Raw genomic sequence first — 24,436 nt, 5'->3', positions numbered from 1 at the left:
GGTCTGTCTATTCACAGATTGTTTTACCCAGTCATGCTTACTGAAATGGTAGAGAGTTGCCACATCAATCGCTGGTACAAGATCTTAAGATCTTAATGGATACTGTAGGAGGAGCACAGTCCTTGAACCAAGTGAAGGGGTGGGCTGCTGTGGATTTGTGGAATTGATGCCACCAGTAGATTAGGGACTAACAATCTCTCACAAATACCAGAGAAATGTATTGCAACAGGCCCTAGGAAACCCCCTGATATATCAAGGTACAGAAAGGTCAAAGGTCACCAATCAGATTCAGTCCAAAAAATACCAGACATACATATAATAGTCAAACTATAAAAGATCAAAGACAAAGAGAGGATCCTGAAAGCAGCAAGAGAAAAGAAGCAAATAACATATAAGGGAGTTCCAATATACTTACATACAAACTTCTCAACAGGAGCCTTAAAGGCCAGAAGGAGAGTGGCATGAGATATTCAAAGTGATGAAGAAAAAAAAATACTGTACCTAGAAAAGTTGTCTTTCAGAAATGAAGGAGAAATACTTTTCTAGACAATCAAAAGCTGAAGAACTTCATCACTAACAGGCATATCTTACAACAGTGATCCTAAACCTTTGGCACCAGGGACTGATTTCGTGGAAGACAATTTTTTCCATGGATAGGGGCGGGGAGGGAGGGGGTGGTGGGGTGGGGCAGTGGGGGCCATAGGGAGCATGCAACCTAGATCCCTCGCATGCACAGTTCACAATAAGGTTCCTGCTCCTATGAGAATCTAATGCCACCCCTGATCTGACAGGAGGCAGAGCTCAGGTGGTAATGCTCACTCACCCTCTGCTCACCTCCTGCTATGTGGGCTGAGTGAGGGGGCAGATGGGGACCCCTCTCTTACAAGAAAAGCTAAAGAAAGTTCTAAGATGAAAGAAAGAGCACTCATGTGTAGCAACAAAAAAAATTAAAAGTATAGAACTCGTTAGTAGAAGTAATTACGTAAATTCAGAATGCTCTAATACTATAATGGTGGTATGCAAATCATATCTTTAGTATGAAGGTTAAGAATAAAAATTATTAAAAAAAATGACTCCAATAATTCAGGATGGGATATGCAGTATAAAGAAATTTAGGTCAGTGATGTCACCAAGATGGCTGACTAGAGAAGACAGGCACTCATTCTCCCCACAAGAAAGGACCAAAGCAATGAATAAACTAATCAAACTCGACTAGTCCAAGGAAGAGTATTCGAATATAGCAGGGGAGTGGAGATGCACCTGTGGGGATTGGAAGTCTAGGAGGGCAGCATGGATGCATCCAGCATCTGCCGCCCTGTCTTCCACACCTGGATCCGATCTATCTGGAGTTAGGAGGACATCCTATTGTGGGGAAAAGGTAAGCAAAAGACCGCAGTAGTCTCCACTACCACCACAAACACCTAAAATCCTTACTACGGAGAATCCTGCAGTACTCACACACAAGCCCTGAGCCGTTTGAAACGCTGCTATGAATTCATGCAGGTGCATTGCTTTGAACTGAAAGCACAAGGGGTGCACTCCTCACAGTCCACCTACCCACTGTCAGCCAAGATGCTGCAGCAGGGTGCCATCTTGAGACCAGTGCCACCTGTGGAGTGCGCCCTCCTGTGGAGCCCAGTAGCCACTGCACTTCTCCCTCAATGGGGCTTGGTCTTCATTCCACCAGGTCCACACCAGTGGCTGAATGCCATAATCCCAGCAGCATCAAGTGTGGATACAGGACTGGCTGTGACTCTGGTCCTGCAGAACAAACAACCCCCGTTGCCCTCACTTCTGCCTGGAGGAATGGCGTGACAGTCCCTCACAGGGTAAACCTGCCCTTGAACCAGTCAAACTGCTGCACACCCTCCTCTGAGTGAAGGTGGTGCTCAGGCCTCTGAGAAGTTGACACATTCCAAGGCCTGAGAAGCAGGCACACATCCATGTCTAGGGATTAGAAACATTTCCATGGTGCCCCACCCACTCAGACAAGCCCCTGGCCTACCCAGTGGCCCTGCACCCACAATCAGGGCCTGAGATACAGACCTGTGGGCTGCCCCTGGCAGACATGCCCTAGGCTGCATGAGCAGCTGTGCAGCCATGCCCTGGGACTGAGAAACAACACCACAGGCTTCCCCACCAGGGGAAGCCTCCAGGCTGGCTGAGCAGCCATTAATTCACATCCTGGGGCTGAGAAACAGAAAGCCCCAGCAGACATGCACTCAGTCCAGCCAAGCAGCCTTGTACCTGTAATCCAGGCTTGAGAAGCAGCCCTGTGGTCAACCCCTGGCAGACATGCCCCCAGGAGGGTCAAGCAGCTGTGTACCCTGCATCCTAGACCTAAGAAGCACCCCTGTGGGGCCACCTCCAGCAGACAGACCCCCAAGTCCAGCTGGGCAGCCTTGTGCTTGCATTCCAGGACAGAGGAGCAGTCTTTCAGGTTGCCCCCAGCCAACATACACCCGGGTCAGCCAAGCAGCTGTGTGACCACATCCTGGGCCTGAAAAACAGCCTCATAGGCTAGCCCTGGCAGGAACACTCCCAGGCTGGCCACGCAGCTGTGTACCAAACAAAAATTCTAGAGTTGAAGAATTCAATGAATAAAATAAAAAAATACAACTATGAACTTTAACAACACAGTAGAAATAATTTTTACACTAGAGGACAGGATACTTGAAATAATATCAGCAGACAAAAAGAGAAAAAAGACTAAAAATAAATGAAGAAAGCCTGCAGGATTCTGGGGACACCATTTGTTCAAAATTAAGTGCACAAGTATTCACATTGTGGGCATTCCAGAAGAAAAGAGAATGGAAAATGTATAAATAACATGTTAAGAATAGCTGAAAACTTCCCAAGTATTGGCAGTGAGATGGACATACAGGTCCAGGATGCTCAAAACACCCCATTTAGGTTCAACCCAAACAGGTCCTTTCTGAGGCACGCTATTGTCAAATTGTCAAAAGTCAAAGACAAAGAAAGAATTCTTAAAACAACAAGAGAAAAGCATCATGTCACATATAATGAAATCCCCATCAGACTAACAGAGGATTTCTTAGCAGAAACCTTATAGTCCAGAAGAGAATGGAAAAATATATTCAAATTACTGAAAGAAAAAAAAAAACTAGTGGACAAGAATACCCAGCAAAATTATCTTTCAGAAATGAAAGAGAAATAAAATCCTTCATAGAGAAGCAATAACTAAGGGGATTCATCACCACTAGACTGGCTTTACAAAATGTTTTCAAGAGAGTCATGTCTGGACGTGAAAAGACAACTGCCACCATCATGAAAGTTTAAGAAACTCTAAAACTCACTGGCAGAGCCAATACACAAAGGAGAAAGAGAAAAGAATCAAGAATTGTCACCACAGAAAACAACCCAGCCCAAAACATACAATAAGAGAGGAAGTAAGGAACAAAAGATATATAAAACAATCAGAAAACAATCAATAAAATAACAGGTTTAAGCCCTCACCTTTCAACAACAGTCCCGAATATAAATGGATTAAATTCACCATTTAAAATATGGAGGCTGGCTGAATGGGTAAAACGCCTAAACTCAACTGTGTCCTGCCCACGAGAACTCACATCACCTGTAAAGACATATATGGGGTTGAATTGAAGGTATGGAAAACATATTCCATGCAAACAGAAACCAAAACAAGCAGGAGTAGCTATACTAATATCAGACAAAATAGACTTCAAGTGAAAATCTGGAAAAAGGGACAAATAAGAACATTATATAATAGTAAAGGGACTAATTCAGGAAGAGAACATAATAATTATAAATATATATGCACCCAACACTGGAGCATCCAGATATATAAGGTGAACATTATTAGATCTGAAGGGAGAGATAGACTCTAACGCAATAATGTGTGAGGACTTTAACACCCTACTCTCAGTATTGGAAAGATAATCAAGATGGAAAATTAACCCAGAAGCATCAAGTTTAAACTGTACTATAGATCAAATGAACTTAACAGACATTTGCAAAACATTTCACCCAGCAGCTATGGAATACACTTTTGTTGTATCTGCACATGAAACATTCTCCAGGATTGACCAAGTGCTAAAATACAAAAGAAGTCTCAAAAAATTTTAAAAAATCAAAATCATATCAAGTATCTTATATGACCACAAGGAAATAAAACTAGACATCAATAACAACAGGGACATTCAAAACTATACAAAATATATGGAAATTAAACAACATGCTCCTGAATGACCAGTGGATGAAAAAAGAAATTAAGAATAAAATTAAAAATTCCTCAAAACAATCAAAAGTAGAAATACAACAAAACGAAACTTAGGGAGCATGGCAAAAATAGTATTAAGAGGCAAGTTTATAGCAATAAGCCCCTATACAAAAAAACTGGAAAGATATCAAGTAAATAACCTAACAATGCATCTCAAAAAACTAGAAAAGCAAGAACAAGCCAAACCCAAATTAGTAGAAGTGTTACATGATCTTTGGGCTGTTCATTTTCTTCCCAGAAACCTCTGTGGCTGGTGGCACCTTTGCCTGAGTTCCTGTTCTGCATCCAGAAAGAATAAGGTATGCAGACAAGTGAAGGGTGAAGACGATGAAGAAGAGCTTTATTTAGTGTTAGAAGAGCTCAGAGGAGACCCGTAGTGGGTAGTTACTCTCTGTAGGCAGATCATCCCTTGAGTGTTCAGCTCTCAGCAGAGAGGAGGCCCTGGAGAGTGTGGATCCTCTCTGCAGGCAGGGTGTTCGGATGTCTCTGCTGGTCTTTGAAGCTCTCGCAGAGAGGGTAGCTTCTCTCTTCGAAGCTCTTGCAGAGAGGGTAGCTCCTCTCTGATGTGAAAGATAGACAGATGATGAGGAAAAAGGACATGTTTTTTTTCTTCCCTAATAGATGTTACTAACAAATGAACATTGTAGTTAGATTCTATTAGAAACCTCATAGAATAAGATACCCATTTGATTTAAATGACAACATTTATCATATACCTAAATTTTTATCTCTTGAAACTATGCAATGATGATAAAAATATTAGATGTCAATTTAAAACATGCTTGGGAAAAAGTAGTTTTTCAAAATTGTTAAGATACTTGTCAGAGATAAATAAAATTTTGGAAAATCACTTTCCCAGACCTCTGCAACCTTTGTGGGAGTTAAGGAAGAATGAAGCACAGAGTTATAAATTTGGAAAATTCATGGCTAATTACACTTCATTGTTAGGTAGACCTAGGGCTCAACCCCCAAGCAAAGACTCAAGGGAGATAGGCTGAACCACAAGGATTTTGTTCTCCTAATTTAGGGTGGCTCAATTTTTAGGAATGAAGGTACCTAGAACTAAAGTACATCTTGTTCAGTTTCCAACCCTAAGTTCCAAATCCAATCGCAGATCATATTACTTCAACACATGGAAAGGCCACCAGCAGTAGTACCAGAAAAACTGAAGCAAAAGTGGCTTGCTCTTCCATTACAGGATTAATCGGCATGCCATTCATAGGATGCAAACACAGAGAATTTAACTCCAAAATGCACCTGGAATCTGACCAACAGAGAATCTGAGTGTCAGGAGATATTGAAAGAGACAAATGTATCAGAAAAACACAAGTGCAGGAATTGATGAAACTAAATGTGAAACAGTAACTCTGTCCATTTTACAGTTTTAAGGGATTATGCAACATGGCTGAGTAGAGAGACAGCAAGAGATCAATCCAGCAGACTTACTGATTTTCATGGAGTTTTAAATATACAACGCTTTATTTCTTTGTCTTGTTATCATAGTAAGAAGCATTTAACTCTTGCTAAAAGGAAGTCCTGGGCCTGAGCGATCATGGACAACATGGAGACCAGTTATCCCAGTCTGAGCCTGTAGCACTTGTGTCTCATCAGTCCTGGTTAAGAAGGACTTTCCACCTTGGGAGAGAACAGGAAACCAGAGATGTAGGAAGATGCAAAATGTACAGGGCACATGGTTTTGTGTCCCGGGGGCACTGAGGCATGATTCCTGTTAGGTATTCTTCTCACAAGAACACTGGCAGGTGCTGCCAAAGAGTCAGGCACTGGGGATCAGGGACTCTAGGCAAGCCATCCTAAGGAACTGTGAAATTATAAACTTACCTGACGATGTAAATGTAAAGAGGAAAATGTTTCATGATTGTAAACTGTAAGTAAAAGGATTTGAAAATAAATAATAAAATCCAGTAACTATTGAGTACCTTAGAGATAATCTTGTTGAAATGTTGACATTATAGAGAGTTATAGAGAAGAGAAGAGAATAGTGATGCCCATTATGTGAAGTGGAAGGTGCATATCTGAGCAAAGAGGTCTGTTGAGCCCCCCCTTCACTTTAGAGAGGCAAATCCATGGACCGACCCAATTTAAAAGCCCTGCTCACAACGGTTGCTAAACGCATGGTCAGTTCTCAGCTCTCTCTAAGACAAATGCTTCTGAGGGAAGGAGTTAGGGGCAGCAAGGAGAACAGCAGATCTGGGGCTCCTCACCTCAATCCAAAGTCCACCAGGGCTCCATACACTGATGCTGACAGTTGTAGTAGCAACACTTCTTGACCCCCTTGCAACTCTTATCGCGCCAGCACATAGGTAACAGAGTGAAAGGGCAGTCAAGATCAAACTCTGGGCAATATCCCGGTTTCCGTGCAGCTGGAAAAAACACCATAGGTCAGGAGGCTGAGGCAGGAGAATCGCTTAAATCCAGGAGGCGGAGGATGCAGTGAGCCGAGATTGCGCCACTGTACTCCAGCCTGGGTGACAGAACGAGACTCCAAAAAAAAAAAAAAAAAAAAAAAAAAAAAAAAAAAAAAAAAAAAGCCGTAGGATGAGTGGGCACCAATGTGTGATTTCCAGGCCAGGTCACCCCGTGGACTCCTCAGAGGAAACGTTCCCAACCCCAGCCACACCCAGGGTCGCCAGGCCCTACCTGCACTCCTCAAGACTCCAGGCTGAGTCATGCAGAGGCAAAGGAGGATGATCACAGAGAGTAGAGAGAAGCTGCTCAGCTTCATAATGCAAGAAAACGGTGTGGGGGCACCTGGAGGCTGGACCTGTCTACGTCAGCTTTGGCGGGGCCCCATCAACAGACCGCGTTTTGACTCCCGGGGCTGGAGGTCAGAGGTGCCTCCGCTTAACCCGGAAGCACCATCTGTTTCCTTTCACCTCCAGGAAGAGACACCGTGAAACAACTGGGGTGTAACTTCTGAGAGCCCTCATGGACTGCCTCCTTTCAGGGTGTTACAGAACTCTTCATCATTTTTACTTTATCCAGCAGATTTTTAGGCAATAGGACGCCATTTTCTGGATCCTCTTATGTATTCTCCAAAGAACACTGGCATGTGCTATCCAGGAATCAAGGACTGGGATCAGGGATTCTAGGCAAGCCATCCTAAGGAACTGTGAAATTATATAAACACTCACAATGTAAATATGAAGAGGAAAGTGTTTCATTATTATAAGCTGTAGAAAACAGGAATAAAATAATAAAAACCCGGTAACTGTTGAGGATCTTGTGAATCTTGCTGAAATATCCTCTTTACAGAGAGGAGAAGGGTGAAGTCCATTGTGTGAAATGGAAGGTGCATAATCTAAGCAAGGAGGTCTTGCTTCATTGTCCAGAGGCAGATCTATGGGCCGACCCAGTTTAAAACCTCTGATCACAACGATTTTCTAGGGGAACAGGCAGTTCTCAACTCCTTCTAAGACAATGCTTCTGCAGGAAGGTTTCACGGGCAGCAGATCTGGGGCTCCTCACCTCAACCCAAAGTCCAGCAGGGCTCCATACACTGATGCTGACGTTTGTAGTAGCAACACCATTTGACCCCTTTGCAACTTTTATCCTGCCAGCACATGGGTAACAGGATGAAAGGGCAGGCAACAGAAAACTCTGGGCAACATCCAGGTTTCTGTGCAGCTGGAGAAAAATGCCACAGGGTGAGTCGGGGACACCAAGTGACTTCCAGGCATGAGGGCCAGGTCGTCGCATGGACTCCTCAGAGGAAATGCTCCCCAACTCCAGCCACACTACGCGTCGCCACGCCCTACCCGCCACTTTTGAGTACTCCAGGCTGGGCCATGTGGAGGAGGAAAAGGGGGACGGTCACAGTGAGTAGAGAGAGGCTGCTTAGCTTCATAATGCAAAAAAAGGGCTTGGACGCACCTGGAGGCTGGACCTGTCTATGTCAGCTCTAGCGGGGCCCCACCAGCAGGTGGTGCTGTGGCTCCGGGGGCTGGAGATCAGAGGTGCCTCAACTTGACCCGGAAGCACCAGCTGTTTTCTTTCACTTCCAGGAAGCAACCACGTGAAACAACTTCTGGGGTGTAATTTTTCAGAGCCCCCATGGATTTTCCTTTTTTCAGGGTGTTGCAGAACTGTCCTGGCTCTTCCTCGTTCTTACTTTATACTGTGGAATTTTTAGGTAATAGGAGGGCATTGTTTTTCCCAGGGACTGCATCAGGACTGACCAATTTCCCTCTTCCCACTGTGTATCCAGAACATTTGAAACCGACTCCTCACAGCCATGTTCAGATAAGGGTGCATTTGAAGTGTTTACTTTTACTACATTAACATTGAAACACACACAGACAGAAAGTAAAAGCCAGATATTGCTCTATTAGCAAGATAATTTCTAGATTTATGAAAAATCTAGTTCCTTGTGCACCATAGGCTTTAAGTTTAATTCGTGAAAAAATTTTCTCATTTAATTCATGTCTTAATGTCTTCATGACTGTGTAAAAACTTCACTAGTTGATAAAGTCAAAAGGCCAACTTATGGGCTTACAGGATTTAAGATCATTGGTGTCCATTCATTATCTGACTAGTGAGCAAACGAAACGGGGAATTTAGTGGCTGCACACGATGCATAACACAGACTTTACAAAATTAGTCCAGGAACGTTACTAAGCAAGTATTCAGCAATAAAAACCACACAAACAAATGCTAAAGATAGATTCTGATTTCCAAAGCTGCCAAATTATATTATGTAGAAAGTACAATTTTATTTAAAAATTATGAGATGTTTAAAGAAACATGAAATACTGCCCGTACACAGAAAAGAGGGGAAACAATAAATAGAAATGATCCTTTAGTAATCCCAGACAATGGCCTAGTGGACAAAGATATCAGTTATTATACTCAAAGAACTAAAGGAAATCATGGGCAAAAAGATGAACAGAAAGTATAAAAATCAGTTTCACATCATAAAAAAAATTCATGATGAATGATGAGGTCGTAAAGTAAAATCGCTGATATAGAAAGTCACAAGAGGGTCTTACCAGCAGATAGGAATAGACAGAAGAGAGGGACAACTAATATAATTATAGGTCAATTGAGATTATACACTCTGAGGAATGATAAAGAAAGAGACCTGTGTAATACAATCTAATGGAAAAACATGTGCCTAATGGAAATCCCAGAAGACAGGAGAGAGAAAGAAAGAGGCAGACGGATATTTGAAGATATAATGGCTAAAAACATTTGATTTTGCTTTAAAACACAAATCTCCTGTATAAAAATCTCAATGAACACTAAGAAAAGACTCTAAGAGATCCACATCTAGACAATTTATAATGGAAATATCAATGACAAAGACAAAAATAAATTCTTTTTTCTTTGAAACAGAGTCTCACCCTGTCGCTCAGGCTGGAGTGCAATGGCACAATCTTGGCTCACTGCAACCTCCGCCTCCTGGGTTCAAGCGATTCTCCTGTCCCAGCTTCTTGAGTAGCTGGGATTACAGGTGCACACCACCACGCCCAGCTAATTTTTTGTATCTTTAATAGAGACGGGGTTTCACCATGTTGGCCAGGCTGGTCTCAAACTCCTGACCTCATGATCTGCCCACCTCAGCCTCCCAAAGTGCTGGGATTATAGGCATGAGCCACCGCACTTGGCCGAGAAATTCTTGAAAGCAGCAAGAGATAAATAACTCAAAATGACTAATAAATAAGCTTAACAGCTGATTTATCATTAGAACCATGCAAGCCAGAAGATAGTGAGAGAACATATTAAAAGTGGTGAAAGAAATATCGGTCTACCAAGAATTCTATATCTTGGCAAATCTATCCTTCACAAGTTAGGGAAAAATTAAGATACTCCCAGATATATGAATACTTCATGTTTTTCACCATTAGATTTCCCATACATGAAATACTGACATGATGGCATATGTAGAATACTTTTAAGAATCCACATAACTCCAAAATATTATTAGAGCTAATAAACAACTCATCAAGGTGCAGGACAAAATATCAACCTATACCTCTCAATTGCATCATGAAAAAATCCATTTACAATAGCATCGAAAAGAATGAAATACACGGGAATTTATTTAAGAAAATAATGGCAAGACATGTACATTTGTTGAAAACAACAAATCATGATGAAAGAAATTAAACAAGACATAAAAATAGAGAGCCATTCCATGTTTGTGGATTGAAGACTCAATATTCTTAGGCAGGCAATTTTCCATATTTTATCTAAAAACTAAATGGAATTCTTATAAAATTACAGATGACTTTTTGTAGAAATTGACATGTTAATCCTAAAGTTCATGTGTAAATGCATAGGACTCGGAATAGCTACCACAATCTTGAAAAAGAGTGCAAATTTAGAAGACTCATACTTCCATATTTCAACACTTACTGCAAAGCTACAGTGTCAAGACAGTGTGGTACTAGCATAAGCATAGACACATATATTAAAGGAATAGAATTAAGAGTCCAAAAATCAACCATTATATTGTCAATTCACTTATCTTCAACAAGGGTAGAAAAACTATTCAGTAGAAAAAGTCATCTTTTCAGCAAATCACACTGGGAAAACTGGATATCCACATGCAAAATAATATAGCTAGAACCTTATAGCACACCAGAATCAAAAATTCCACTTCCATAATTATACCCAAGAGAACTGAAAATGTATTCACGCAAATATTTGCACATGAATGCCCATAGCAGCATTATTAATAATTAATAAAAATGAGCATCTGCGAAAAAGGAATCTGGATCTGCACCTTGAGTGGAATGCAAATATTAATCAAGTTGGACCATAAACCTTAGTATAGATGCTAAACCTATGCAGCTTCTAGGGAAGGGCATCACAGACAGAACATTTTTGCAGCCTTGGAGAAGGCAAAAGTTCTTAGATACAATAATATTCATATTAAAAGGATAATGAATATGTTTGATTTCATCACACTTTAAAACTTTAGTTCTTCCAAATACATCATCATTAAGAAACAAAACAAAACAAAACAAGCCACACACTGGGAGAAAATTCTACTCCTAGTTATTTACCACAGATATTTAAAAATATATATTACTGTGCCTTGTACAAGAACTTATGTGATATCCTAATTCACAATGACCCTAACTGGGAACACCAAATGTTTATCAGCAGATAAGTAGAAGAACAAATGTGGAGACTCAAACAATGGAATACTATTCAGCAATAAAATGAATGAACTGCTGATACATACAAAACAGAATGAATCTCAAAAACACTGAATAACAGCCATACACAAAAGGTAATGTTATTACATAAATTCATTATATAAGGATTAAAAACAGGCGAGTTATGAGTTTCTAGAAGTCAGTATATTATTTGCCCCTGAAGAACTGGGACTGAATTTGAAATGAGCATGAGGCAAGATGAATGTTCCGTATGTTCATCTAGGCGTTGTGCAATCATATATATGTGTTTGTCAAATCTCATTCAAGCAAATACATAAGATCTGTGCTTTTCTTTATATGTATTTTAACTCCCTTTCAAAGAAGGCATAATAAAAAATTATTTTATTATTATTACTTCCAAATTTGTTGTCCTGGCACTTTTTTTTTGAGCACTGGGGTTGAGATCATCTCACTCAATATCTCTAAGCACGTCTATGAGATGGTTATTATTATCCCCACATTAAGGTGAAGGAACTCTGCATCAGAGACCCCCACTTTCCAAGACTATGCAAGCGGTGGGATCCACATTTCAAGCTAATTGTACCACAGCACACAGCATTTATGACTCTGGCTGTCTTGGTTATTTGCATGTTAATTTAGGTTTCCTTCCCTGCACAATCAGCAACATGTCAGGGAAACTGTTGAATGTATGTCTCTCCACATATAGAGAAGAGAGTCTGTTCAGCAGACCGTAGCAGGTAATTCTAGCTTCCCTGATGCTAAGGCCCCTAAGCCCATCACAGCCGCTCCTCTTTAACCGCTGGGCTGCTAAAATAAGGCAGGTGGCTGATCACAGGGCCTCTGTGTTCTTGGGAGGGATGCAGTGAAGAGAGACAGGATTCTCATAACACTATGACCAAGTCTCTTATCACACACCTACAAGCAATATGAGACCTCATAGAGAAGATTCTTTCTTTCTTTCCCTTTCTTTCTTTCTTTTTCTTTCTTTCTTTCTTTTTCTTTCTTTCTTTCTTTCTTTCTTTCTTTCTTTCTTTCTTTCTTTCTTTCTTTCTTTCTTTCTTCTTTCTCTCTCTTTTCTTTCTTTCTTTCTTTCTTTCTTTCTTTCTTTCTTTCTTTCTTTTCTTCTTTCCCTTCCTTTCTTTTCCTTCCTTCCTTTTTCCTTCATTCCTTTTTCCTTCCTTCCATCTCTTTCTTTCTTTTCTTTTCTCTTTCTTTCTTTCCTTTCTTTCTCTCAGTTTGTCTTCTCTCTTTCTCTCTTCTCCCTCTGCCTCCCTCCCTCTCTCTTTCTTTCTTTTTAAGGAAGCTCTACAATATTTAGTCAGCATGTACAATGAAGTTAACTGTGTCAAAGTTTTTCATGGGCAGATATGGGACTTAAGCTTGCAGGAAAGAAAAGATTTAATTAAAGATATACTAGTTCTTAAAACAGAGCTCGAATGAAATCCAGATCTCTTATTCCTAGACTAGTGATTTTTCTTATTCCTCTATGTTGGCTTCTTCTCCTGGATGTTTGGCTTTCCCTGGAAGCATCCTTAGAATAGAGGGTGAAAGGGCATAAAAGGAGTAGAATTTCTATTATTAACACACCACCTGCCCCAAGACTCTGGCCTGGTCGTCTGGTCTTTCCATCCACAGGTAACATTTTTAAATCCACTCACTCTTGCTGAAGTGGTGGAGACTTGACATATCACTCTTCGGTGTAATTGCATCTAAATGTATGCTGTAGGGGTAGGACAATTCTTAAGCTAAGTGAAGAGATGTGCTGCTGTGGACTTGGGGAATACTCATGGCACTAGTAGATCAGGGACTTTCCTAGGGCTTGTTGCAATACATTTTCTCTGTTCTTTCTGGGGGACTGTTAGATCCTGGGGTCCTATTACTACAGAGGTCACGAGAGACTTTAGGGTTGGCATCAGGAGGTAGATGTGTGCCTGGCAGAGTAATAGCATTTTGTTTTTAGTGTTGGATTTCTATCAATACATCTAGAAATGTGGCTTTGATTACTATTCTCCCTAATGCTTCAAACATATCCCATTCTTTTCTTCCAAAACCATTTTTATCAGAAATGCCCTCAGCCCCTTGAGCCACTAGGAATTCAGAGATCACTGGAGCCAAAAGCAGATAAAGCAGAAAATGATCCCTTTATTGGAAGTTTGAAAGGGCTCCAGGTTTAGAAAGCCTAATGCAAGGAAGCATGGGAAGGTGGTGTCATCCATAGACCAAGGATCTGGGACCACATGGGAGGCTGCATCTCAGAAACATCAAAGACTTCACTGAGGTCAGGTGACACCTAGGGAGAAAAAAGACAACCAGATACGTGAGGATAGTGGAGAGTGGGGATGAGGATGGGAGAGCTGGGACCACTGTCCCCTTTAGCGCCAACTGCACCAGCCCCCTGATCATTAGGACACCAGGTCACTAGTTATCAGCTGGGACCATTGTTTCTGCTGCTTACCCTCTCTTCAGGTACAGTGTTACTTATTGTTAAGGGGCAGGGAAGAACCATTTCCCCAATCCAGGTTAAAATTTTCCTCTCCTGACATTGCAAGTGTCCAATTAGCACCTGAGATATCTCAGCATCTCCTGCACCTCCCTTTCCACTTCCTTTTTCACAACCTGAACAGGAATCCTTCTTTCTACTCATATCTTTCCTATATTCAGAGAGAGTGGACTGCTAGTCTTCGGGCTTGTGGTCTCTGAAGGAGCATAGATGAACTCTAACAGGGATGCAAGAACATTCATGTACGTGCAGAAAGAAAATATTAACTGCTGTAATATTTCATACTATATGAGAAAGAATTTGAGGTTTACTAATCTAAAGTATAGGAATTGACAAGAGTATACCATAAACTCATAAATATGCATATATAGTCAGTGCATGTTCAAAAAAATCTCTAGCAGGTAGGCATGTATAAAAATATTATTGAAGAATACTCAATTAAGACTAGGAATTCTAGGACCCAGTGATAGTTCAAGCATCCTTCCCTGCCACTACCAGGTCCTCTACTCACCAGGAAATGGTGTTCATCTTCCCACCACTTGTAATATAGCACTTCTATTGATGTGAACAATGGTTATCAGTCCTACCATGTTCCTGGAGAGTCCCCAACTTTGGGACAGGCACCTCTCCTATTTGGTAAGAAAAGCAAACTTACCTTGCTATTGGTCCAGCTTTTCAAGTGGTTGCTAAGCAATAGGGCTATGTAGATATTGGATTTCTGTCTTCATTATATTGTTGTGTCAAATGATCATCACGGGCAACTTCGTGCTCTGTAATTACAATATTACGTGCCTCACTGGATTCCTGTTGGTATCTGCCTTTTTGTTCATGACTGAGTAGGTCTTGTTCTCTATCTGCAGATTGACCAGACTTTCCTTTTGCATTTTGGCCAGACCATTGATCTTGATTAGGATTTGGTGTCTGGATTTGAGACTTGCCTTCTACTAGCTTTTCAGTTTGGAAAGAAATACTGCTTTGGGATACATCTTTCTGCGCGTTCTTTCCTCCATAGTTGAGTCGTCTTTCTTCTGTACTTGAAGATTGGTATGACATTTTATTTTCCTTATGGCCATGCTCTTGATCTTGACTAGGAATTGTTACCTGGTCTTGAGACTTGCCATGTATTTTCTCTTCAGTTTGGATAGAAATGCTGCCTTTGGATACACCTTTCTGTATGTTCTTTTCTCCACTGTTGAGACGTCTTTCTTCTGTACTTGAAGATTGGTATGATATTTTATTTTCCTTATGGCCATACTCTTGAGCTTGACTAGGAATTCTTACCTGGTTTTGAGACTTGCCATGTATTTGCTCTTCAGTTTGGATCGAAATACTGCCTTTGGATACACTTTTCTGGATGCCCTTTTCTCCACAGTTGAGATGTCTTTCTTCTGTACTTGAAGATTGGTATGACATTTTATTTTCCTTATGGCCATGCTCTTGATCTTGACTATGAATTGTTACCTGGTTTTGAGACTTGCCATGTATTTTCTCTTCAGTTTGGATAGAAATTCTGCCTTTGGATATGTCTTTCTGTACACTCTTTTCTCCATGGTTAAGTTGTCTTTCTTCTGTATGTGAAGACTGGTATGATATTTCATGTGCTTTCCGGCCATGCTCTTGATCTTGATTGAGATTTTTTGTCTGGTGTTGATTTTTGTCATATACTAGGAGCTCACCTTGGGTAGTAAAAATGTCTTTGGGTCCATGTTGGAGTCTGTCTTGATATGCAGGACGGAGTGAAGTTTGTAGTTTACTTGAATGTTTCTCTCTCACTTCAACCACATTTTGGTAATGCCCTTTATTTTGATGAGAATTTTGAGTCTCACGTTGTTTGTTAGCTACTAGCTCTTCAGTTTGGAGAACATAACTGCTTTGGGATCTGCCTTGTGTTCTACCTTTTTGTGCACCAGAGGCTGAAGCTTGTTCTTTACTTAGTCCATGAACCCATAGCCTTTTTTCTGTGTTTGAATATTGACTGGATATTCCCTTTCCAGATGGGCTATTCCCCTGATCTTGAGAAGGATTTTGTGTCCCACGATGAGCTTTGCCTCCTTTATGATGTATAACTATCATATGAAAATGACCTTTTGATTTATCATGGTCTCTGCCTTCTTGTTTATAATTGAGCAGTTCTTGACTTCCACCTAGGTGTTGTTTTGATTTTCTCGTCTTATGTAGGGCATTCAAATCATATTGTTGACTTTTTCGGGTCTGGTCGTGATCATTGATGTCTACATGATATGTGTGTTGAATAGAAAAACTGCCTTTGGATTTAGTATGTTGTTGGTCTTTTTGTCCAAAATAGTGCTGGCCCTTTTGTCCATGTGGAAATTGGGAAGATCCACTTGGTAATTGGCCTTTTGATCCACCTGGTAATTGATAATAGAAATGTATGCATTCATTATCTCCAAAGCTCTCTTGCAACTCTTACCTCCCACCTTTTCCCAACGAATTTCTGATATTTCCAAAAGCCTACAGCGTTGGGTGGAGAAAAATCAATTCTCATCAAGGAGAAGAATCTGTGCCTGAACAGGTTACTGTTTGCACCCTGAATATCCTTAGAGGCCGTTCTTTCTGAGCAGATTTCCCCAAGGCTTACCCTCTCCACTCACCTTTTTGTCCCATCACAGCTGCTTGCTTCTCCAAGATAAGGAGCAGGGAAAGGACAAAGAGGATGATGGACTTCATCTTGCTTGAAAAATCTTGTCTGAGAGCTGAGCGGATCTCTTCATTTATATGTTCCTTGAGTGGGTGTGCCATGGGTGGAGCTGAAATGTGAAAAGGCACTGCCCTTTCATAGCTTATTAGTAAATGCCAACTTCCTCGCCCCTGCTCAGTGGGGAATAATGTCAAAGTCCCCAGGGACTTAGCATGGGGACATAATGTTAAAGGCAATTTTTTTTACTTCCAGAATCCCCAGCAAAATTTTATCGGTCTTTGTATATCATCATGTCAGATCGCTTGCATTATACAGAAGAAATTCAGTCCAGAGTAGGAAGGAGACTAGCTTCAGGTTACAAAAGTAATTGGTGGCTGACAATGCCTTCATACTCTAAATGCGAGTTTCCTTTCTGATGCAGTAACTTAAATACTACATTTTAGGTATAACTCTGTACTTCGTCTTGTTTTAAAGTAATCCTGAGACACATTCTGTTTTACTCGAGAAGGAGCAGTCATAGAAATAGAATGATACAGAAGAGAAAGAAACTTTATGGAAGCCGAAGAAAAAAAGTTTCAGCAAATAAATGAGGCATACCAATGTCAAATGTATCTGTGAAGTTCATCACAATAAAGACTAACGTGTCAAAAACTTTCTAATGTTACTCACTGCTAGTAATGTTAACGAGAGATGAATACACTTGTGTTGGGTTGTCAGTTGAAAGATGGAGTCCAGCTGGAACCATCTCAAGAAGTCTGATTTCATGGTGGAATGAGAGGTGAGGCTGTATCTGGAGGGTGAGGTAAGCTCCAGAGATTTTTTGAAAGGATGAGAAAAATTTAACATGTTTTTATGATGATAAGAACAACTGTTGGAAAAAGAAGTAAAAATGTTGGTTTCCAAATTGGATTATTTGATGATATTTATCTAAATGGCAAAATATATTTTTTTAAATAAAAGCATTTCATACTTCTGTAATAAACTGCTGAACCCTCCAACAGGCTGTGAGAAATATTTGCCACTTTCAATTCATTAAATAATGTATTGAGAGTGGACCTAAAGCTAAAATTTTTACCTTGGGTGGAAGCATAGGGTTTTTTTGCTTTTGTTTTGTTGTGTTGTGTTGTTTTGTTTTTTGGCAATTGTGAAAACTTCTTGAAAAATCCAAGGAAGGTTTTTGTTTGTTTGTTTGTTTTGTTTGTTTGTTTTTTGAGACACAGTCTCACTCTGTTGCCCAGGCTGGAGTGCAGTGGCACCATCTCGGCTCACTGCAAGCTCAGCCTCCCGGGTTCACGCCGTTCTCCTGCCTCAGCCTCCCAAGTAGCTGGGACTACAGGCACCCGCCACCACGCCTGGCTAATTTTTTGTATTTTTAGTAGAGACAGGGTTTCACCGTGTTAGCCAGGATGGTCTCAATCTCCTGACCTCGTGATCCACCCGCCTCGGCCTCCCAAAGTGCTGGGATTACAGGCATGAGCCACCGCGCCCGGCCAGTTTCTTTACTTTGACTGAAAAAGTCCTTGTTATGAGCAGACAACAGGAGAAGCAGCAACATTTGAACAGTGATCCTGCATGCATTCAGAACACTGTGGAGGTAGTTCTGGAGAAAGGACGGCTGGAAAACTTATTTTCAATTATTCTCTCTTAAAATCCTAACCTTCCTGTAAGCAATGCTATATGGAAGGGGAGAGGGGAAAGGCCAACCATAGGAAAAAATGCTACTTGCCATCAAACTTGAAGCATGTGAGCTGTGTGGTTTCTCTATGAGCCATTCTGAGATCTTACCAGTTTTATCTGTTTGCCCTAAGGGCAGTAAGTATTTCCTTATGGCAGGGACCCCAAAAGAAAAGAGTAAAGTTTTCCTGAACACAAATTTATTGCTGTACCTGCTAATCACTATAATCTTCCTTACACTTCCCTTAAGGAAATACCAGGAACTGTTCTGTTCCAAGATTACCGGAACAAACAAGAGTCTGAAATATTATCTTACTTATGGATCAAGAACAAAACTTTCAACTAATCTAGTGTCCAAAAGATACAGATAAAACAAAGGTGCACAAGATTTGCAAAAACAAAGCAGGAAAATGCAAACTAGGCACAACATGTGATTATGATACTCATATCATGATTGGATTTAATGAAATTTGAAAAAAAAGCATTTCAAAATTAAAAATAAATCTATTGATAAAGATGAAAGCAGAAATCAGTAATTTGGAAAGCATAAACGTGGTATAGTGCTGCATACATCTCAGATGTTCTATCATGATTGGGAAAATATCAAATGATAAAAAATAAACAAGGAAAAAATAGTAGAATATTTTAAAGTTCACAAAGTAGGAGACAGGCCACTGAGCTTGACACAGCTTATATACCCCTGTGGCAGCACAGTGGCTATGTGTCCACACTGAGTACCTGAGAAATAGCCCTGTAACAACCTCTCCCTCCACAGACACATCCATGGCCTGCTCAGTGGCCCTATACTCCCAATAAGAGCTTGAGAAACAGACTCACAAGCTCCCCTGCTGGGCTTGACACCATGCTGGCCCAGCTGCTGAGAGCCCATTTCCCAAACCTGAGAAACAGCCCATGGGCCACCCCTGGTGGGCATACCCAAGCCAGCCAAGCAGCTATGTGGTCATGTCCCAGGTCTGAGAAACAGCCCCACAGACTGCCTCTGGTGGTCACACCTGAAGGACAACCAAGAAGCTCCATGCCTGCACCCTAGGCCTACAGAACATCTTCTTGGGCCACCCCTTATAGAAATGCTCAAAGCCTAGCCACGCAGCCATGCAGCTGCGTCAAGTGCCTGAGAAACAGCCCTCTTTCCTCTTTCATCCGCTTCCTCTCGTAGGCCATCCAAGCAGCCTTACACCCACATCTTGGAAAAAGCCCAGTAGACTGACCCTGGCAGACATGTCTTCAGACCAGCTGTACTTCCATGTCCTGAGACCAAGAAACAGCTTCACAGGCCACCTGTAGCCTGTAGTCACACACACTGACTAAACAAACATGTGCCCATGCTTCCAGCCAGGATAAGAGCACCCTGGCCCCAATGCCATTGAGTCATACCTTAAATGAATTACCTACCACGTGGATGCACACACCCCTGACCTGAGAATTAGCACTGGAACCACAGCACTGGCAAAGCCATGCCACTGTAGCAGCACACTCTCTCAACTAGGGTGCTGAGAAAGTCTCAAGTGCCACAAGTGTGGATTATAGGTGAAGAAACTCTATGGAAACAATACTGCTACATACACCTACAACAAAAACCAACAAACGCAAATGAACTAATACCTAAAGACCCATTCATAAAAATAAGTTTTTGCTTATGAAATCTACTCCATAAAATTGGAAGAGGCAACTTTTCCATCAGATGCATAAAATAATAGCAGAAAACTTCTTGCATCTTGGGAGAGAGAGAGAAATCCAGGTCCAGGAAGCTGTAAGAACCCTAAATATATTCAACCTAAACAGATTCTCTCCAAGGCACATTTTAATTGCATTGCTAAAAGTCAAAGACAAAGAAAGATTTTTAAAAGCAGCAAGAGAAAAATGTCAAGTCATATATAAGGTAACCCCCATTTGACTAACAGAGAATTTCTCAGCAGAAACCTTACAGGCCATGTTCTCATCAATGAGAACATGCCTTACATGGCATAATATATTCAAATTACTAAAAGAGAAAACTGTCAGCCAAGAACATTACACTCAGCAGAGCTATCCTTCAGAAATCAAGGAGAAATAAAATCTTTCAGAGAGAACAAAAATTAAGGGAGGAAGGTGGCAGAACAAGATGGTGGAGTAGAAGGCTCCAATGATCACCCCTGTCCCCAGCAAGGTCACCAATTTAACAAGTATCTGCAGAGAAAGAGCACCTTCATAAGAACCAAAAAATCAGGTGAGCACTCACAGTAACTGATTTTAACTTTATATCACTGAAAGAGGCGCTGAAGGGGTAGGAAAACACTTGTATCACTGATGCTACCCCTCCTTCATCTCCCGGTTGCAGGTATGGGACACAGAGCATTTCTGTGCACAGGGTGAGAGAAAGCACAGCAATTATGAGTTAAAAAGTGGCGGGAATGAAGTTAAAGTATAGAGTCTTTATTAGTTTTCTTTCTCTTGCTTGTTTATGGAAGCAGTGTTAAGTTGTTGTCAGTTTAAATAATGGGTTATAAGATAGTATTTGTGAAGTGTGAGTCTTCCAACTGTGTTCCTCTTAGTCAAGATTGTATGGCTATCTGGGATCCCTTGAAATTCCAGATGAACGTTAGAACCCATTTTTCCATTTCTACAAGAAAGCCATAAAATTTTTGATAAGAATTGCATTGATTTGGGCCGGGCACGGTGGCTGTAATCCCAGCACTTTGGGAAGCTGAGACGGGTGGATTGCCTGAGCTCAGAAGTTTGAGACCAGCTTGGGCAACACGGTGAAACCCTGTTTGAAGTAAAATACAAAAACTTAGCTGGGTATGGCAGCGTGCGCCTGTAATCCCAGCTATTCAGGAGGCTGAGACAGGAGAATCGCTTGAACCTGGGAGGCAGAGGTTGCAGTGAGCTGAGATCGTGCCACTGCACTCCAGCCTGGGCGACAGAGCAAGACTCCATCTCAAAAAAAAAAAAAAAAAAAAAGAGAGAGAGAGAATTGCAGTGATTTCATTATCACTTTGGGTAGTGTGCCATCTTAACAATATTAAGTCCTCCATTTCACAAATAAAGGATCTACATCCATTTATTTAGGTTTTTACTTTCTTGGGGAAATGTTTGGTAGCCTTTAGTGTATAAGACTTACATGTCATGGGTAATTTATATTTCTAAGCATTTTGTTTATTATGACATTCTAAATAGAATTGTTTACTGAATTTTAATTTTGAATTTTTCATCTTCAACGTATAGAAATACAACCAATTGTTATCTTTTAATCATGTATTCAGCAACATTGGTGATTTCATTTATTAGGTCCCATGGTTTCTTAGTTGATGCTTTGGAATTTTTTGCATATGTATTGTCTGCTAATGAAGGTAGTTTTCCCTGTTCCTTTATTTTTTTAATTTTATTTTTCTATAAGTTATTGGGGTATGGTGGTATTGGTTACATGAGTAAGTTCTTTAGTGGAGATTTGTGAGAAACTGGTGCACCCATCACCTGAGCAGTGTATACACTGCACCATATTTGTGGTCTTTTATCTTTTATCCCCCGCCCCCCTCCCACTCTTCCCCCCAAGTCCCCAAAGTCCACTGTATCATTCTTATTCCTTTGCATCCTCATAGGTTAGCTCCCACATATCAATGAGAACATATGATGTTTAATTTTCCATTCCTGAGTTACTTCACTTGGAATAATCATCTCTAATCTCATCCAGGTCATTGCAAATGCTGTTAATTCATTCCTTTTTATGGCTGAGTAGTATTCCATCATATATACATATATGGACAACACGGTGAGAGAGAGATGTATATACATATATATAAAACAGGTTCTCTCCAAGGCACATTTTAATAGCATTGCTGAAGGTCAAAGACAAAGAAAGATTATATATATATAAAACACTGATATATATATATATAAAACTCTGATTATATATATATATATATATATATATATATATATAATCAGAGTTTCTTTATCTACTCATTGATTGATAGGCATTTGGATTGGTTCCAGGATTTTGCTATTGTGAATTGTGCTGCTATTAACATGCATGTGCAAGTATCTTTTTTGAATAATGACTTCTTTTCCTCCGGCTAGTTACCCAGTAGTGGGATTGCTGGATCAAATGGTAGTTCTACTTTTAGTTCTTTAAGGAATCTCCACACTGTCTTCCATAGCAGCTGTACTAGTTTACATTCCCACCAGCAGTGTAGAAGTGTTCCCTGATCGCCGCATCTGCACCAACATCTACGGTTTTTCGATTCTTTGATTATGGCCATTCTTATAGAAGTAAGGTGGTATTGCATTGTGGTTTTGATTTGCATTTCCCTGATCATTAGTGATGTTGAGCATTTTTTCATATGTTTGTTGGCCATTTGTATATCTTCTTTTTTCTTTTTTTTTTTTTTTGAGACAGAGTCTCACTCTTTCACCCAGGCTGGAGTGCAGTGCGATCTCGGCTTACTGCAAGCTCCGCCTCCCGGTTCACGCCGTTCTCCTGCCTCAGCCCCCACCTGCCCCCGAGCAGCTGGGACTACAGCCTCCCACCACCGCGCCCAGCTAATTTTTTGTATTTTTAGTAGAGACGGGGTTTCACCGTGTTAGGATGGTCTCGATCTCCTGACCTCGTGATCTGCCCGCCTCGGCCTCCCAAAGTGCTGGGATTATAGGCGTGAGCCACCGCACCCGGCCTGTATATCTTCTTTTAAGGATTGTCTGTTCAGGTCCTTAGCCCACTTTTTGATGGGATTGATCATTTTTTCTTACTGATTTGTTTGAGTTCGTTGTAAATTCTGGATATTAGTCCTTTGTCAGATGTATAAAATGTGAAGATTTTCTCCCACTCTGTGGGTTGTCCATTTACTCTACTGACTGTTCCTTTTGCCATGCAAAAGCCCTTTAGTTTAATTAGGTCCCAGCTATTTATCTTTGTTTTAATTGTAATTGCTTTTTACCTTTTGGTCATGAAATCCTTGCCTAAGCCAATGTCTAGAAGGATTTTTCCAATGTTATCTTCTAGAATTGTTATAGTTTCAGGTATTAGGTTTAAGTCTTTAATCTATCTTGAGCTGATTTTTGTATAAAGTGTGAGATGAGGATCCAGTTTCATTCTCCTACATATGGCTAGCCAATTATCCCAGCACCATTTGTTGAAAAGGGAATCCTTTTCCCCACTTTATGTTTTTGTTTGCTTTGCCAAAGATCAGTTGGCTATAAGTATTTGGGTTTATTTCTGGGTTCTCTATTCTGTTCCATTGGTCTATGTGCCTATTTTTATACCAGTGCCACGCTATTTTGGTGACTATGGCCTTATAGTATAGTTTGAAATCAGGTAGTGTGATGCCTCCAGATTTGTTCTTTTTGCTTAGTCTTGCTTTGACTATGTGGGCTCTTTTTTGGTTCCATATGAATTTTAGAATTGCTTTTCCTAAATCTGTGAAGAATGATGGTGGTATTTTGATGGAGATTGCCTTGAATTTGTAGATTGCTTTTGGCAGTACGGTCATTTTCACAATATTGATTCTACTCATCCATGAGCATGGGATGCGTTTTGCATTTGTTTGTGTTGTCTATGATTTTTTTTAAGCAGTGCTTCATAGTTTTCCTTGTAGAGGTCTTTCAACTCCTTTGTTAGGAGTATTCCTAAGTATTTTATTTTATTTTATTTTTGCAGCTATTGTAAAAGGCGTCGAGTTCTTGATTTGATTTGCTGCTTGGTCACTGTTGGTGTACAGAAGAGCTACTAATTTGAGTACATTAATCTTGTATCTGGAAACTTTGCTGAATTCCTTTATCAGTTCTAGGAGCTTTCAGGAGGAGTTCTTAGGGTTTTGAAGGTAAAAAGTCATATCATCAGCAAACAGGAATGGTTTAACTTCCTCTTTACCAGTTTGGATGCCATTTATCTCTTTCTCTTGTTGGATTGCACTGGCTAAGACTTCCAGTACTATGTTAAAGAGGAGTGGTAAGAGTGGGCATCTTTGTCTTGTTCCCATTCTCAGGGGGAATGCCTTCAACTTTTCCGCATTCAGTATTATGTTGGCTGTGGGTTTGTCATAGATGGCTTTTATTACATTAATGTATGTCCCTTGTATGCCGATTTTTCTCAGGGTTTTGATCATAAAGCGATGCTGGATTTTGTCAAATGCTTTTTCTGCATCTGTTGAGATCATCATGTGATTTTTGTTTTTAATCCGTTTATGTGGTGAATCACATTT

At 40.6% G+C, this 24,436-nt stretch overlaps 1 protein-coding gene and 1 long non-coding RNA gene across 3 annotated transcripts; both read right to left on the bottom strand.

The window, feature by feature from the left end:
• Positions 1-5,721: 5,721 nt before the first annotated feature.
• On the bottom strand, positions 5,722-7,109 carry LOC129052130 (uncharacterized). The gene is made up of 3 exons (XR_008516955.2): positions 6,920-7,109; positions 6,484-6,642; positions 5,722-5,896 (listed from the first exon to the last, which is right to left on the bottom strand). It is a non-coding gene; the product is annotated as an uncharacterized LOC129052130 (long non-coding RNA).
• A 6,419-nt stretch (positions 7,110-13,528) lies between these two features.
• SEMG2 (semenogelin 2) lies at positions 13,529-16,615 on the bottom strand. Of its 2 annotated transcripts, XM_063720396.1 has the most exons (4): positions 16,519-16,615; positions 15,509-16,275; positions 14,562-15,148; positions 13,531-13,696 (listed from the first exon to the last, which is right to left on the bottom strand). In XM_063720396.1, the coding sequence occupies exons 1-3, from the start codon at positions 16,592-16,594 to the stop codon at positions 14,606-14,608; spliced, it is 1,386 nt and encodes a 461-aa protein (XP_063576466.1). In that variant the 5' UTR covers positions 16,595-16,615; the 3' UTR covers positions 13,531-13,696; positions 14,562-14,605.
• Positions 16,616-24,436: the final 7,821 nt, after the last annotated feature.

Source organism: Pongo abelii, chromosome 21 (assembly GCF_028885655.2).
Source record: "Pongo abelii isolate AG06213 chromosome 21, NHGRI_mPonAbe1-v2.0_pri, whole genome shotgun sequence".
Lineage (NCBI taxonomy): Eukaryota > Metazoa > Chordata > Mammalia > Primates > Hominidae > Pongo > Pongo abelii.
This window is presented reverse-complemented; position numbering and strand designations above follow the sequence as displayed.